Genomic DNA, 17,398 nt, shown 5'->3' on the forward strand with positions numbered 1-17,398 from the left:
CAATCTGTCAAACGCAGATTTTGCGTGAAAGAGCAACAAACATATGTTACCGGCTAAATCCGATTTCAGAATTAACTAGTTTTGCCTAGGCTCAACTAATTATTCCTACATGCGATAGGATAAACTGGTTTAGCCTAGGCTATACTAGTTCATCCTATCGCATGTTGGAAAAATGAGTTTATCCTAGGCCAAACTAGTTTCTCCTGATAGAAATAAACACACTCAGCTTAAACAGGAATGACCTGGTCTAAATTAATTTAGCTTAGTCCAACAAGCTTAATTAAATAGCATTTTATTAAATTTACCTATTTATTTTGTCTTTCTAGATATTCTATAATGTTTAGACTAGACCATGCCTGTTTATCCTGAGAGTGTGTATTTCTATTAGGATAACCAAGTTTGGCCCAGGCTAAATTGGTTTATCCTATCAGGCTTAGGACGATCTGGTTTAGCCTAGGTAATACCAGTTTATCCTATCGCATGTAGGAAGAATTAGTTTAGTCTAGACAAAACTAGTTTATCCTGGAATCGGGTTTGGCCGGTAACATATATAAATATATAAATATATTAGGACAAATCACACAGATTGAACTAGCCCCAAAGTAAGTTCGAGACTTGTGTTATGGGATACTAACTCAACGATACTATATTTTATAACAAATACATATATAGATAAACATCCAAGACCCGGGCCAATCAGAAAAAGATCATTTTCCATCATGACCCGACCGGGGATCGAACCCGGGACCTCTCGGTTCAGTGGCAAGAACCTTGCCACTACGCCACCGAGGTCGTCATATACATTCAGAGATCCTCACAAACTTTTGCATTTATATTATTAGTAGGATATTTGTCTTGTTATTCATTAAAAAAGGGGTTAAAGCTAGAGAGGCGCTAACTCTTCTAGTAGATCCTCAATGCGAAGTTTCAAGTGAATATTTCTAAATTTTTAATATTAAGATGATAATTATCAAATCGGCTGTGAATTGTAGATACTAAGCATATTACTAAGCATCTTGAAGGGGGAATAATATCAGTTTTATCTCTGTCTGTGTAGTGCAAGAGTAACATTGACCTCAAATAGTGCAGTGTTTGTTTACATGTCAAGATTACATTTCCATAGCTTATTTTTTTATCCCTCATTCTGGAAGTGCTGATAAGTATTTACTGGAAACTTCGCATAAAGGGTCTACCTGTATGTATAAATAAATAAATATATTAGGACAAATCACACAGATTAAGCTAGCCCCAAAATAAGTTCGAGACTTGTGTTATGGGATATTAATTCAACGATACTATATTTTATAACAAATACATATATAGAAAAACATCCAAGACCCGGGCCAATCAGAAAAAGATCATTTTCCATCATGACCCGACCGAGGATACAACCCGGGACCTCTCGGTTCAGAGGCAAGCAATTTACCACTGCGCCACCGAGGTCGTAAAAATCTTGTATTTTGTTTTAATAATACTGACGAAGATTACAGTTCAAAAAAATGATCATGTCATCCATCATGAAAATAATTTGTAACAATTCTAAACTTTCCCCGATAACGGTCGGTTCAGGTGATAAAAAGTCAAAACAAACAAACACGGCCGGCAGACCAATGAAAACGCAATATGTCCCCGGCTGATAGACATCGCGCACGAAACTGTAATCAAATAACAATTTTTATCGGAATTCTCGTTTATTTGGCCACAATAAAGACTTACTTCTGATTGTATGATAAAGCCGACTATGACAGGAAGGGTAACAAATTTAGCAGTCCTGAAATAATCTATACTAATATTATAAATGTGAAATCTGTCTGTCTGTCTGTTCCGCTTTCACAGCTAAACCGCTGGACACACATACATATATACCAAATTTCATAAAAATCTGTCCATCTGTCCCTATGTTTGAACGGGAGTCGTTAACTATATGTAGTTAACGACTCCCGTTCAAACATAGGGTAGATTTTTTTTCAAAAATCAACCCCTAATTGACTATAATCGGGGGTGAAAGTTTTTGTTCCGCTTTCGCAGAATAGTAACTCATGCAGGCGAAGTCGCGGGTAAAAGTTAGTAATCATACTTATTATAGGTAACTAACAATCAAGCGTTCTAGAAGTCCACCATAGCTTCAATTAAAAAAGATTTTATAAATAATGAGGAAGTTTACTACCTACTACACTAGTTGATTAACTAGTTGCATTTGTCGACGTCACGTTTTCGTTCAGTGCACATTCAATTTGAACGGTAGGTATAAAGGTCAAAGTCGCTTGAAGTTAATTCGTTCGTCGCGAAGTATGGCTACTCGTCTACCAATGCATATTTATTCAAATTAACTCTATGTTTCAGGGAACAAAGTTTACATTTGTTTGATTAAACAATTAGACTATTGGACTACATTAACCGACGGACTGAAACGAAACGACGTGACCGCTTCCTTTAGCCGTCTAATAATTCAATAGTCGACGCATGAACGGTGGACCGTCGAAAGGGATGGGCGTCGATTGGGCTAGTCCGTCCATTCGACGCCCATCCCTACTACTGTGATTAGGTAGCCAAATACACTTAAACACAAACAGAAACACTTCATCAGGATTGACACTATCTATTGGTGAAAAGAAAACCGGCTAAAAATCTAAAAAAAAGTAAAAGTAGATAAATCTAAAAGTAGTTTTTGAGTTTATCGCGAACAGATCGGATATGTATAAGGATTATATGTGATCAAAAATAGTAGATATTATTTCTTAAAGCCTAGTAAGCTTATGCACGATTAAATACCAACCCAAATATGAATTTCCACTCAACCCTTCGAAAGCAAGAAGGGGTACTTAAGACCACGTCGAACTATCTGATATATAGCGGAATTAATACCCACTTAGAATTAAGTCTGTAATTCCGAATCCATTGCTGCAAAGTTTTGAACAATAGAGTGACAAATGCGGAGGTATTAACGTTAATTTCCAAGAATTTGGGATATAGTTGAATACTTACTGAACAAGCTGTATTGTTGTCCATGTAACTTTGTATTTGCCCGTTACGGTGCTTACCTGAAAACAATGAAATAGATTTTAGTACATAGCATCTTTGTCCCTCAAAATATATTTAAAAACATTTATCAAAAAAATAACGAAATCATTATATATATATAACTTTATTGTAGCGAAAATAATTTTTGTTTTTGTTCTATTTTCCGTACAATAAAGTTATTTTAAAGAAACAAAAATACATCGAAAAATCCTTTCAACAGTTTTTAATGGCAATTTCTGAGAATATATGCAGAGTGAATGTCAACTGCTATTCCCGTGGAATTTCGGAACATAATAATATTATTATCAGCCGCACTAAGATTCTTAAACACAGTCAAAAAAGTAGATAAACCAAACCAAATATTTTGTGAGTGCTATCGAATTATTTTTCTCTCGGAAAATTATGAGCATACTCGTAATAACCAACCGATACCTAACTTATAACTTTATATATCATCTATATAACTGTCATTTATTATCTGTAACAATTGCGTTCACAAACCATCTCCTCGTAGCTCATGCTTCATGTACAACTCATTAAGCCGTCCGAATCAAACCATCTAATTCGAGCCAATAATACCGGTATTAAACGCAACATTGTTCTGTGCGCAGTGTGTCGGAAATACCCCTGCGGCTTGTGAAGGGTTACGTTCTCGATTACATTATAAGTATGTGTTTAAGAAATACTCTCTCTCTCTTTCATCGGAGCGTTTTCCCGGTTTCTTCCAGCCGTTGAGCGGCGGAGCCCAGGGTCCGTTTATGTACTTTTTCGCCTCCACTTCGCACGGTCGACGGCGACAAAGATTTAAAAAAGGGTTTAACAGAACAGAACAGAAGCACAAAAAAAGGGGTAACTTTCGAGATTTTACGTGAAGAGGCTCTGCATTCGTGAGAATTTAAAGATTGTAAAATGTTATGTAATATATGTCATTTAATTCTACTTACCGGTATATACACAATTTCATCAAAATGAGTTTTGAGTGAGAGTAACAAACAAACCATTTCGGGATTTATAATTCGGTGCAAATAATTCGGCATTGTTTTGAGAGCAATGAGCCGGAACCACCCTTGAGGTTTGGGAAGGGTTGAGGTATTCGGCTTGTAGTGATTCTCAATTAAGGCATGCTTGGGATTGTTTTCATCATTATTAAATTAATTACAAAATATTTATATAAATTTTCGAGGTCAATTATACACATTTTATTAAATATTAATTACTAGATGTTGCCCACGGCTTCGCTCGCGGCAAAAAGTATCTCACGGCAGTGGAGCCCCAAGACACATTCAGTTAGAAATAATAAAGTAAATTTATTTTTTTAAATTTCTTTATATACAATATTAGAGGTCTTCCCTTCGGGAGCCAATATATATAGTCCTGAAGCGTTGCTGACTCGCGAGAAAGTAACGTAAAGTTGGCCATGCGAAAAACAGCCAGTCCTTAGATCGACACCAGCAGCTTTTTTGACCCTTCGTCTTATTTATCGTCAAGCAAGTGGTCACAGGGAACTGCGTGCGTTTAAATTGGAATGGAAAATTATTGGCGATGAGTGGTATACGCGGAATACTACTAATACTCTGTTTTATATGTATTGGTTGATACCAAATTGCTTTTAAACATACCCTTTATTTGTGTAGACAACACGTCGGTTCAGTTTAAAAATGGCCAAGTAAAAATCGCTTTGAAATATTCATTTATCGATATTCTTGAGTATCAAGTGTCGATATACGATGTTACAAACATGTTATTAAGCCCCGGTTGACCGATGCGATTAAGTGCCCACTCTTATGGACACTTTATCAAAAACCATAAAATTTCGCGTAAAACCCATGCCAGAGTAGAACAGATTTTATAGCGACACCTAGACGTACACGTGAGTAAGTATACCTAGAGATAATGTTTATCAACTCAACGTCGATCGATACTCTCTCCCTTTCTTTCATCTGATCGTGTTCCTTGTTACTTCCTCAGCCGTTGAGCGTCCGTAAAATAAATAAATAATAAATAAATAAATAAATATATTAGGACAAATCACACAGATAGAGCTAGCCCCAAAGTAAGTTCGAGACTTGTGTTATGGGATACTAACTCAACGATACTATATTTTATAACAAATACATATATAGATAAACATCCAAGACCCGGGCTAATCAGAAAAAGATCATTTTCCATCATGACCCGACCGGGGATCGAACCCGGGACCTCTCGGTTCAGTGGCAAGAATCTTACCACTGCGCCACCGAGGTCGTCAAAAGTCCACATCTATATTATATATACGCTTGCTATAAACACGACATCAAACATTCATGAATGCAGGATATAATTGCAGAATAAAGATTATTCTATAGATTCAGGTACATCCAACAGCACATCAAGTTACCGTGCATGAAGCGGTAATACCGCTGAGGTTGCAATGAATTTGGATAGGAGGTGGGTGGAGGTGTTGTTGACTGTACTAACCAAACACGGATAACAAATAAATATAATAAACCTGATGAATCCAAACATAATTCAAACTTATTCATTCTTAAATAGTGGGGATTGTTAATATGACCATGTTGATGATTATCCATACTATTATTACAAAGAGGAAAGCGTTTGTGAGTTTGTATGTTTGAGGCGGGTATTCTACGAAACTATGAACCGAATTCAAAAATTCTTTCACTATTAGAAAGGTACATTATCCAAGATTTTATCTCAAAATTCAAACAGGAGCTAAGCCCCGGACAACATCTAGTGAATTATATTAATATTACTAATGCGTGAATTGATATATTCTGCGTCAGAAACGCGTGTTTGATACTCTTAGTGTTGCTGGCGTCCATAGGCTGCGATTACAACTTCCCATCAGGTAGGTCGTGTGACTGTTTGCTTGCTAATTAGACTAAAATAAAATAAAAATATATTCGTATCATATCCCATTTTTAGACAAAACTATAAGGGAGTTTAATATCCGAATATTTCTAAGAGGAACAGACCAAGTATATTAAACATACAAGAGTTTTTCTTATTTCTCTAAAGCACAATATTTACCCATTGCAAACACACAGGAATCGAAACCATACCTGATTTTACGATCGCTGTTAAGTTTTAACTCCTCTGCGTTTGGGGCTTACTTTATACATCGATTTAGATCAAATTTAATTAACTTTCATAGAGAAAAGGTAAATTGATAACATTATCAATTTTCACGTAATAATATGCGCTTTCTGAAAAATAGTCGCAAGCAGTCCTTGGTGTGCTAGCGGCCATGCTTTGGATCGTGTCGTGTTCCACAACATCTTACACATCACTAAATAAATTAATATAATAATATATAAAATTATTGTTATTAAATATGATGGAGATATTATAAACAAAATGAGTAAAAATCAGGTTTCAGTTTTTAAACATGATTGTAAAAAGTATATAAATAAATAATAACAAAACATTTTTTCTGTGATGTTATTAGTAATTAAACAAATAAAACGTTATTAACGTTTAATTACTATTAAATAAATACTTTTAAGACGTTTATCTGTATTTGCTTCTCAAATATATCTATAGGACGGACGGTAGGGCTTCATTTTTAATCACCGACGCAAAAAGAGGGTCGTTATCAGTTTCACGTGTCTGTGTATCTGTCTGTGCCATCATAGCTCCCAAACGGATGAACCGATTTTCGTATTTTTGTGTCATATATAATTTTATCCCGAGTGTTCTTAGCCATGTTTCATGAAAATCGGTTCAACCGTTCAAAAGTTGTAGCGAAATTAATATTGAAAGTCGATGTTTTATTTTAATTTGTCTAACAAATAAACTTATTAATTAAACATTCCTTTTTAGGTACGGAAAAAGAAACCTCTCTTAAAATTTTCTTTCCCTAGTGCACTTTTGCATGTAATTTAAATAATTTATACTGAAGACATCGTTTGGTAGTCTAGACGTTGATTTTTGGCAAAGTCAAGGCTAGTCTCGATAGCGAACTGTGTATGTACATTCAACTGCATATTAAGGCTGTGAAATATTGAAACGAGGACTTAAATTCGCTGTTATTACCAAAACGGTACTGCAAATGTGATCAGAAATGTTAGTAAATCGCTAACTAGTTTCAAATTGGTATAGTTATAAGATTATTGAATATTTAATGTAGTTATTATATTTAACACAGTTACACAATGTTTTTTTTTTACTTTTGGATAAAAATGATACGATTTCGTAAGTCTCATTTACTGCTACTACACCCTTGTGAAACTTGTGAAAAATTTGTTGTTACCTATATAAATATCTTGATATTTTAGAAATATTACTTTATTATTATTATTTGTATCTCCTTTTGGGATTCATGGCACATAGTCCGGTCCTTTGAGAGGCTTGCGTGGGGATATGGATCCAACACGTAGAGGCCCTTTGGAGAATTTTGATGTTGTGCAGGTCTCCCGCCAAGACCCGCTCCCGGATATACCAATGAAATGATATACCCATGAGCAGGTCTCGGCGGGAGTGTGAACTGTTGCAGAATTATGAATAGAAGTTATTATTATTATTATTTTAACTGGAAGTTCTACTAGGCTAAGTATTGTCTAGAAATCTAAATCAGATCAATCCTCAATCAGTAAAATTTCTCAATTCCACAATAATTTTGCGACTCTTTGAATATGTGTTAATAATTTCAAACAATAAAGCACTTTTACCTAGATCATATAAATGCCGATGTTTTTTTGTATGTCTGTCATGCTTTCAACACTGAACCGCTTTCCTGATTTTATTAAAATTCAGAACAGATATAGCCGTCAAACATATGCCGCGGGCGAAGCTGCGGACTACTGCTTATTCAATATGTATTTTCTTCTTCATAGTCATATTCCTCAGGCTGAGGGTCGTGGTCATTACGAAACACACACAACAACTTTCTTGGCATTATTAATGGAGTGGTTTGCCATTGCCTTCTCCATTTCACACACAAGTTAATAATAATCAACCAGTGTGCAAGTTTCCTCACGATGTTTTCCTTCACCGGAAACAAGTGGTGGTCGATGAAAACTACTATATATGAGTCAGATTTGTATACAAACTCATTTGGCATGAGTAGGATTCGAACCTGGGACCTTTCGATCCACAGGCGGGCGTCTTAACCATTACACCACCATCACTATGTATTTTAGCACTCCCATAATTTGATTGAAAATACTTATAATTTCATTTACTAAAATTTTAATACAATTAACTTACTATGTTATCAACTGTACCTAGAATGAATTGATCTGCATGCAATACTCTCCAGTTTTTTGGTTCGTTTCCAAGCAATAGATCAAAAAGACATGCATGTTTGTATGAACTTCACCATTATCATTTCCTTGGCAGATGTACAATGGGAATATTTGATTTGTATGAGTGAGATTGCCTTATTTTTGTTGGTATGTGCTATTAATTAGAATGAAATATTTTTATCACAATTTTTTCCTGTGGCAGTCTACACAAGATGCAATATTTATAATGGTTTCTGTTCATTCGTCACGTAAGTAAATTCGTCACCAAAAACAAAACATTGTTCATTGTCACTTAAGTAAATTCATCACCAAAAAAACATTGTTCATTCGTCACCTAAGTAAACTCGTCTAAATCTAATCTTAGTGTAAACTCGGTCGTTTTCATTATGATGAAAATATATTTTATTATTCCTATTATTATAGATATAATAGTTTTGGATGTGTGTATGTTGTTCACTAATCGCAAAAATCTACCGATTTCGAAGAAATTTGATATAGTTTGAGTACGGAACAACACATATATTTTATATACTATTCACACGAAATTCTGCAGAAATGGAACTTAACGGATATTTTTTAATTTTTTTCTTTTTAATCTGAGCGTTTTCCCTGTTGCTTTACAGCCGCAAAGCGTTAAGCCCCAAAGGCCGGTTTACTTTTTCTCTGTACTTCGCACGGCCTTCGGCACCCTTCGTTGGACAATATCTTGTCACCGGTTTTATCATACTCATGAGCCAAATTTAATAGAAACAGCTCTGGGATATAAAATATATTCCTTTATTTTTTTTTTTACAAAATTGACTTTTTTGACACAAGCCTTTATTGTTGTCAGAGAGATCTTTTTGCATTCGATGTGTGACAAAAAATCACGTCGGTGCAGTAATCCATTAAGGCGTTCTCTCGTCTGGAGCCGGTTTTGGATGCATCATTATGGCATTCTTATAATAATAATGCTTTGTCATTCAAACTAAACTTGAGTACAAAATTTCAGCTGAATCGATTTAAGATATCTGCTTTAAAATTGAGTTGCAAAATTCCATCCGATTAGACATTGGAAGTTAAATAAAAGGTATATAAAATATTTATTTCCACTAACATTTATTAGAAGTTAGCAAATGTGGAATAGAACTCCGCACCACCGGAGGGCAGGTATAACTTTTAACGAACGAACTAAGGGCATACAATTTTGGTTCAGGCGCCGGCTCGGCGGGGGAATTATGAATGAGGAGCACGAATCATGGATGTGAAACGATAAATAATATAATGCATAATATTAAAAATATTATTTTTAATGTCAACATTCTGTGTTTCGATTCTGTATTAGACGTCAAAAAACTCACGTCGGATTCCGCGCGGATATGGCTAATTTGCATTCTGTAAAACTCACCCGAACACTAACACTTGCGGGTGCGTCGGCTGGTCATCATAGAAAAAATCATGATACTTAAAGAAGACAAACGTATCAGTGTGATACCAAAAACTTGTGGTAGTAATGTTCCCTACATTACTACCACAAGTTTTTGGTAGTATTGAATATATTTAATATGGAAACTGAACCTATATCGATCGTATGACAGATGATATTATGATATGAATTTGGCACAGCACTCTACAGCTTCGCTGCTTAATTAATTTTTCTACACTAAGAGTGGGTTGCGCCATTAACTTTGACGTTAACTTTAACGTTGAAAAACGTAAAGTACTTACGACATTTTGTCAGAGGTGGGCAGGTCAAAGTCGACGTCACACTTGATTTGAAAATTTTATTTTTGTCGACTAACTCCATGGTCTAATCTTATATAGGCATTTAAATTTAGAAGCATTCGTGTTTATCTTATTTAAACTGTTTTTTTTTATTTACTGAAGTATGTATAGCGGCGACTGAAATTATAATTGCATACCATTCTATGGTAAGGCATGTTGAGTCTAGAGATTTTATATGTATCAATTTACACGTGTCGTTACAAAATAATATATCTTTTATGATTTTTACCTCTTTGAGATAATAATAATGAAATACCTCCTCCACATATTGTCACATGAGCCCTCGGAAGCATTGAGTGACATGTCGCCGATAAACAAGTTCGCCGCGCGGCGCCGCTTGCTTCCTGACAGTTCAGGGTGTGTGATGTGACGGCATTGTAGATCGGACGATAGCGGAAATTAAACTGTTCCACTTGAAGATATGTTTCGCTGTGATTGTTTGGTTTCAATTGTATTTCATTAAAAAATAATAATAATTAAATTAGATTGTTGTTTCATCGAATCTAATTTTGTTTGGTCAACAATAAAATTACAAATGACTCTTTGCCAATAATGTTATTTAATTTTATTTCAAAACTTAATTTCTATAAAATATGAAATTTTCAAAAACACAGTCAAAAAAATATAGTAAGTATATCACTAAACAAAAATTTGAAAATAATCTATTTATTGCCTAAATCATCGCAAAATAATTTTATTGTTTCTTATCATTTATTAATATTAAAAATGTGAAAATGTGTTTGGTTTGTTTGTAGAAGTATGAATATGTATGTAGTAATATAAACATCTATGAAGTAATGTAATTTTTAATATGTAAATAGTTGGTAAGTTGGAGCTTTCGTGGACGGAGTCGCGGGCAATAGCTTGAACTAATATTACACTAGCCAAACCAGCGTCGGGCGGGTCTGCCAACAACATAACATTACGCACATAGTCCCACGCTAAATCGCCCATTCATGACAATCTTTATGAATTCAAGAAATTTCTTGGTTATTCTTTTACAGGGTTTTATTTAGGTTCAAATGTTCCGTTATCAGTCTGTAATCAAATCTTGCAAGTTCGATTTCTCCTTCTTCCAGTTGACCAACAGAATTGAAATTTCCCACGTCGCTTCACTTTCCATGACAATCATTCTGATAAGTACGACCTGATGGTGAAGCCCGCCGGATCGGCTCAAAACGAGGGAACTCCTCAACCGTTTACAGCACATGGGCTTTTTGTCAGGCGTTAAATGCCAAAAGATCTCTCTCTGACGACAAATGGCAAAATTATATTATTGTAAAAAACTTGTTTTAAATTACCAAGCAAGCAAACAAGCATGTGGTCCACCAGACCAGAGTGTTTGTTTGGTTAATTATATATATATATATATATATATATATATATAAGTATATATTTTTTTTCCTTTCATCAGCACTTGATCACAATCATAATATATTTCAGTATACCTTTTGACCATGTACTTTATTGTGTACTTACATGTTATATTACTGATAAAAATTATACATAAATTTATATTTAAAAATGGTAAGCCCTTCTGGCATAATAGGGACCAACACTGTTTGAATGAGTTTCTTTCGGCATTTCTTCTCAGCAGTGGTCGTTCCGAAATGCTAGTGGTTTGTAGCTTTGGTAAACATCATTTAATTTAGAATATGACGTGAAAAGTGCCTGTGAAGGCCTATTTTCTGAATAAATGATTTGATTTTGATTTTGAGACGGTAAATACAATTTTAAAGCAGTCTCCATACGCTTGCAAAATTAAGAGTATCATACGCGAATTGTCTACTTTGTAACCTAGCTAAGGTCTTTTGTCATCAGTACAAACACTTAATCACACTGCCTCTCTCACCCTTCAAACTGGAACACAACAATGTAAGCCATGCTGTTTATCGTAGTGGCAAATATAGATGAATATATTTGTTCTGCAGTGTTTGTTTAAAGACAATAAAGTAATATACGGTTATATTTGTATCTCGTTCAATGTTCATTGGAAGTTTTTATTGATATCTACAGCATTTATTTTAGTTTTAATCAATATACAGCCTGAGTAGTCTTCCTTATATTCTTGGATGGACAGGGTTAAGGTCGGTTATATTACCGAATGGCCTTGGGGTCAACAGCCTCATTAAGGTGGCTGCTTGCCAAGTTCCACTGATGAAAGTTGTTACAGCATTTACAAGAAAATCTTGTAAATAGACGCCAGTGATAAAAATAACGGCGTACACACAACATAAATAATTTATTGTGACACAGGGAAACACACAACACATACACATTTCATGTAAATATGGATGGGAAAACAGCTAAGTATCTAGTCTTTTTCAATTATCATTGTACTATTACTAGCTGTGCCACGCGGCTTCGTCCCCGTAGGTATTTCGGGATAAAGAGTATCCTATGTGTTATTACTGGTTATATTCTACCCGTGTACTAAATTTCATAACAACCGTGGCAAATAGTAGTAGTGACAAAACAAGGAGGAAAAATTCTCTAAAACAGAAGAGTGGAAAAGCGGTTCCTCTGTGGCTCCGCCTCTTCAGAAAGGAATACTGAATAAGCCCCACCCCAATGCATGAAATGTGTACACGAGTGATCGAAGGATTTTTTGAAGTGAAAACTTCTTTAGCGGCGTTGTGCACTTTTTGTGATTGGTAAATGTTACCTAATCTCGCGTGACCATTCGTAAGACTTCAAAAATGCACAACGTTAATATTCAAGTTTTCACTTCTGCCGTCACCCCCGGAGTGCAAGCCGTGTTTTTTTTTCTTTTTCGTTTATCTTTGGATCATAATCGTGCTAATTTTGATAAACCGTGTCCTTCTCTGTATTTCGTTCGTGGTTATAACCTTCGTGAATCGTAGATGTGTATCGATTTGTTTACGATACTCGCCACAGACTCGCTGGCGCCATTTTTACTTTTCTTATTACTTGTGTATATCATCTATGTGGTGAAAGTTATCTTCTGGTGTGGTTTTATATGAGTATTATTAAAAGTTATTTTAGTAGTAGCTAGTGTGTGGTTCCCGTCCTAGAATTGGACCACGAGACACAAGATTTGAAATTATTTCTTAATAAGCTTATTCAAAATAGCTAAAATCAAAATATTTTAGTATTAAGTTGTACAGTCAACATCAAGTTACTCTGCATGAAGCTCTATAGCGCGGTAATAGCAAGTTTGCAATGTATTTGGGTAGACTGATATGCTGTTGACTGCACCTACGTATTTGGATAAATATATTACGATTTAAACGTGCTATAAAAATATTTATCACTACCTACATAGGATAAAACAAAGTCGCTTCCCACTGTTCTTCGTAGATCTTTAAAATTACTCACTGAATTATGATGCAGGTTTTTTAAATAGCGATTTAAAATGACGGTTTACACGTGTATAACAAGCATAATGTAGCACCTGTACGAAGCCAGGGCAGGTCTCTAGTATGATATATGTACCTATATAATAGCAGACGATTTCGAATTAACTCTGGCTTGGTACAACCCTAAAATCTGTCGTATTTTTAATTTGATTTGACAATATCTGCCCACATATCCCTCGTCAAATTAAAAAAATAAAGAGCTATCATTTCTGGACGTCGTGTCGGTACTTTCTGGATATGAAGGGCGGTTTTTGACATGTTTTGACACGGATAAGTTATTTGGGACTGCTTGGGGTATGTCTGTATTTTCAAGTTACAAACTGGAACAAAAGAATAATATTATTTAAATTTGTTAAGGTAAACCTATACTAGACATAAAATCAGGCTTAGTTTTTCAGCTAAAAGTTAACTGTACCTAGTAGTGGTAAATAGAACTGATAACTAAAAAAGTAATATGTCGAAGAAGAGATTGCTTTTCTCTATTGCATTTTGCGACTTTAACATTTCGCCCTTTTGATATTAAACGACGAAGAAATTGACATTCTACGATTTTAGCACATCGCGACTTTAAAACAATGATAAAAAAGATTGACGCTTTGACATATAATTTTATAGAATGAATTAAAATTATAGCAGGGTGGCTGAATTCAATGAGGAGGATGAAGAAAACCGATGATCTTTAAATGTTCTTTATTCCTTCACCAATGTTGTATAAACAATCTGTACATACGTGATAGATACTATACTAATTTATTAGGCGACCGAGGCCCAGGAAATCCCAATGGAATGTCCCTAAACGCACGGAAGTAGATTTTAAATATTAGGAGATATGTATGATTCGCGCCTAGTGCCGCCTAGGATATGTAGATTTAGACGGTAGGTCCAAAAGTTCCGTAGGAGACATTGGACGCTAGCGTATCTGAAGACAGTTTATCATGTATTCGGTCGAGCTTATATCCTGCGGCGTAAACGTAACCATTGCGCGTTCTAATCTGATACTAGAGCCATCTAGTGACAAGTGTGAGAAAAGACGTCTTGCTACAAAATTAAGTTATGGTTTCCAAACCACTGAACACACATTTTCCAAACATAACTAAGAACACTTTCGTTTAAATTCTCTTTTAAATAAGAAAAAATAGTTCAGCCGTTTGGCTGCTACTACTGGGGTATTATTTAATCTGTGGCTGCTACGATGTCACGGACAGACATACATAGACACGTTAAACTTATAACCTTCGTCGTGTTGTCGGGGGTTAAAAAGTATACGGCTGAAAATATAAGGTTGCCGAGCTTGTACCATATGCACACATAGGTAATAAAAATATCATAGACAAAAATATTGCCAACTAAAAACCATCCACCGAAAAACGCAGCCGCCCGCTATGTAGGAAGCGCGCCCGCCGCCGTTTTTCAGCGAACGTCACACCATTTTTTACAGGTCGTCTGGATCCCGCCCTTGAAACCATTAGGTGTCATAGACGCAGAAATTGAAAAAATATAGAAGTGGCACAGACAAATAATTCGGTACTGACATAGTCTCATTTAGACACACTGAAATATCACAAGACAACGAGCGTGTAACGGTGTGAAACCACTGGTGTTGCAGGCTGCGGTGGCCACTTCCCATCAAATGTGCAGCATGCTCGTTTGCTTGTTTAGTTGTATAAAAAAAGAGTACATTCACCTATAATTGGGCACTAATAAGCCACGTACGAACACACAATCAAGTTCGAAATCGTTGAAATTGTCGCCATGACCGAAATCGGTCGGAGATCATCATTATCAACAGTTTATCCAATTTTAATGATATGTATTGCTATTTACACACTTTTTTTTTAAACTATAAGAGCATAGACCTTAGTATTTATATAACTAGAAATTTCGGAATAAAAAGTAAGTACAAATAGAAATAATATTTATTTGGCTACATAAGTACACAAGAATATATGTAAACAGTGTTCACATTTTTCGTCAAATAACTTGTGGTACTTTTTATTCCGATATTACTAATTAAGTACTGCTGACTATATCAGCTGTGGGCAGAAAGGGCTGAAATTATGATGATGAAATTATACATAAATTTATATTTAAAAAATGGTAAGCCCTTCTGGCATAATAGGGACCAACACTGTTTGAATGAGTTTCTTTCGGCATTTCTTCTCAGCAGTGGTCGTTCCGAAATGCTAGTAGTTTGTAGCTTTGGTAAACATCATTTAATTTAGAATATGACGTGAAAAAGTGCCTGTGAAGGCCTAATTTCTGAATAAATGATTTGATTTTGATTTTGATGATAATGGTAATAATCCATGTGTAATCAAATGTAGTCAAAATTAGCGTGTTTAGTAACAAACATCAATATTATACTGATTACCATATTATGTAGGGGTGACATAGACAGACGTCATTTCTATCCGGCTTACATATTCTATGCACAGTAGTACAGTGTAACAAAGAATACTAACGGTGGTACAGTGGCTCAATATGTAGATATATAGATCTCTATGCAGAGCATAATAAAGGTGAATTTGCTGTGATTTTGTGTAGAATGTTTGCACTTTGAGTATGTGTTGTACGTTACGTTTTACCAAAATTATTTTTTTACAAATATGTATTTTTAACGGAAGCTTTTTTATTTTCGTCAAATACCTTCTTGCAATCAAGGCGTGACAAAAAATCATACTAATGCGGCAAACCATTGAGGAGTTTCCTCGTTGGGAACCGATTCTGGCTCACCATTAAGTTTGCTTATGTAATACATTTAATCAAAATCAAAATCAAATAATTTTTTCAGAAATTAGGCCTTCACAGGCACTTTTTCACGTCATATTCTAAATTAAATGATGTTTACCAAAGCTACAAACTACTAGCATTTCGGAACAACCACTGCTGAGAAGAAATGCCGAAAGAAACTCATTCAAACAGTGTTGGTCCCTATTATGCCAGAAGGGCTTACCATTTTTTAAATATAAATTTATGTATAATTTTTTATCAGTAATATAACATGTAAGTACACAATAAAGTACGTTTAACGCATTGCCATTGGAAATAAAGCCATAAAATGAATATCATAACGATGTATACTCGTATATTACCGTTGAGAAGTATAAAATTACAAACGACATTGTATGAACATTTTTAGAAAAAGTTTACTTATATAGGTAAGTACAAACAAAGCTACTTTTTAATGTATCCGGTAGCGGAACCTTTTTCCTGACGGATAACGGATCCCGCCAGGAAGAGACACCAATAAACCCGGAGTCAAGGGAACCATTCACATTTAAATTAAGTTGCTAAAATGGTACTTAAGTAACTCTATGAAGAACAAATTGCCGTGATTTCGATTTTATTATGGAATATTTACATACATATTAAATAGGCACTATTTTCATTGCAATATATATTCTCTTGATTTAGTCCCGAAGTAAGTTCGAGACGTGTTATGGTATTCTAACTCAGTGATACTATATTTTAAAACATACAGCATATAAAAATATCATTGTCCATCTTGACCTGACCGGGGATAGAACCCAGGACCTCCAGTGTTACGGTCCTGCTATCTATCTATTATTTCAAAGGTTTAACTGAATATCCTGTATCTGGCACGTAGCTACGCGATCGTAAAAGACTTGGACGTCACGAGTTCATGAAAAATGATCGCAGATGCATTCCTTGGGAAATGAAGGTTGCAAATAAACGTGGTTATACTTTTTAGTTATTATATATGTAGCCGACGCAATGAAAAAACTAGGTAGACTTGAATTACGCGTTTATTGTAGACACAATTAGAAAGAAGATTAAAGTTTTAGGACAGACACGTAGCAGAACAATCTTGTAGAATCGTCTCGAAGTATCGGACTGCCGACTTACAAAAAAAAAAAAATTCTACCTTGTCTAAGACGGTTCCACTGTTGCGCAACAGATGGCGCTACTAGTTGCAAAGCCAAATATTAATTTGAGAAAACATAATTTTTTGAACACAAAATAATA

The 17,398-nt window shown here is 35.0% G+C and overlaps 1 protein-coding gene across 7 annotated transcripts in view; it reads right to left on the reverse strand.

Annotated features, from left to right (window-relative positions):
- The window catches only part of LOC128682914 (uncharacterized protein), a 343,500-nt gene that overhangs the window by 181,809 nt on the left and 144,293 nt on the right, over positions 1 to 17,398 (reverse strand). For 5 of the 7 annotated variants that reach the window (XM_053767952.1, XM_053767979.1, XM_053767941.1 and 2 more), the window contains one exon: positions 2,986 to 3,041. The exons of the other annotated variants lie outside the window; for them this stretch is intronic. In XM_053767952.1, coding sequence (XP_053623927.1) covers positions 2,986 to 3,041 — 56 coding nt within the window. The remainder of the gene's footprint in view (positions 1 to 2,985; positions 3,042 to 17,398) is intronic. 7 annotated transcript variants of the gene reach the window in all.

The sequence above is a fragment of the Plodia interpunctella genome, chromosome 3 (genome assembly GCF_027563975.2).
Source record: "Plodia interpunctella isolate USDA-ARS_2022_Savannah chromosome 3, ilPloInte3.2, whole genome shotgun sequence".
NCBI classification, from domain to species: domain Eukaryota; kingdom Metazoa; phylum Arthropoda; class Insecta; order Lepidoptera; family Pyralidae; genus Plodia; species Plodia interpunctella.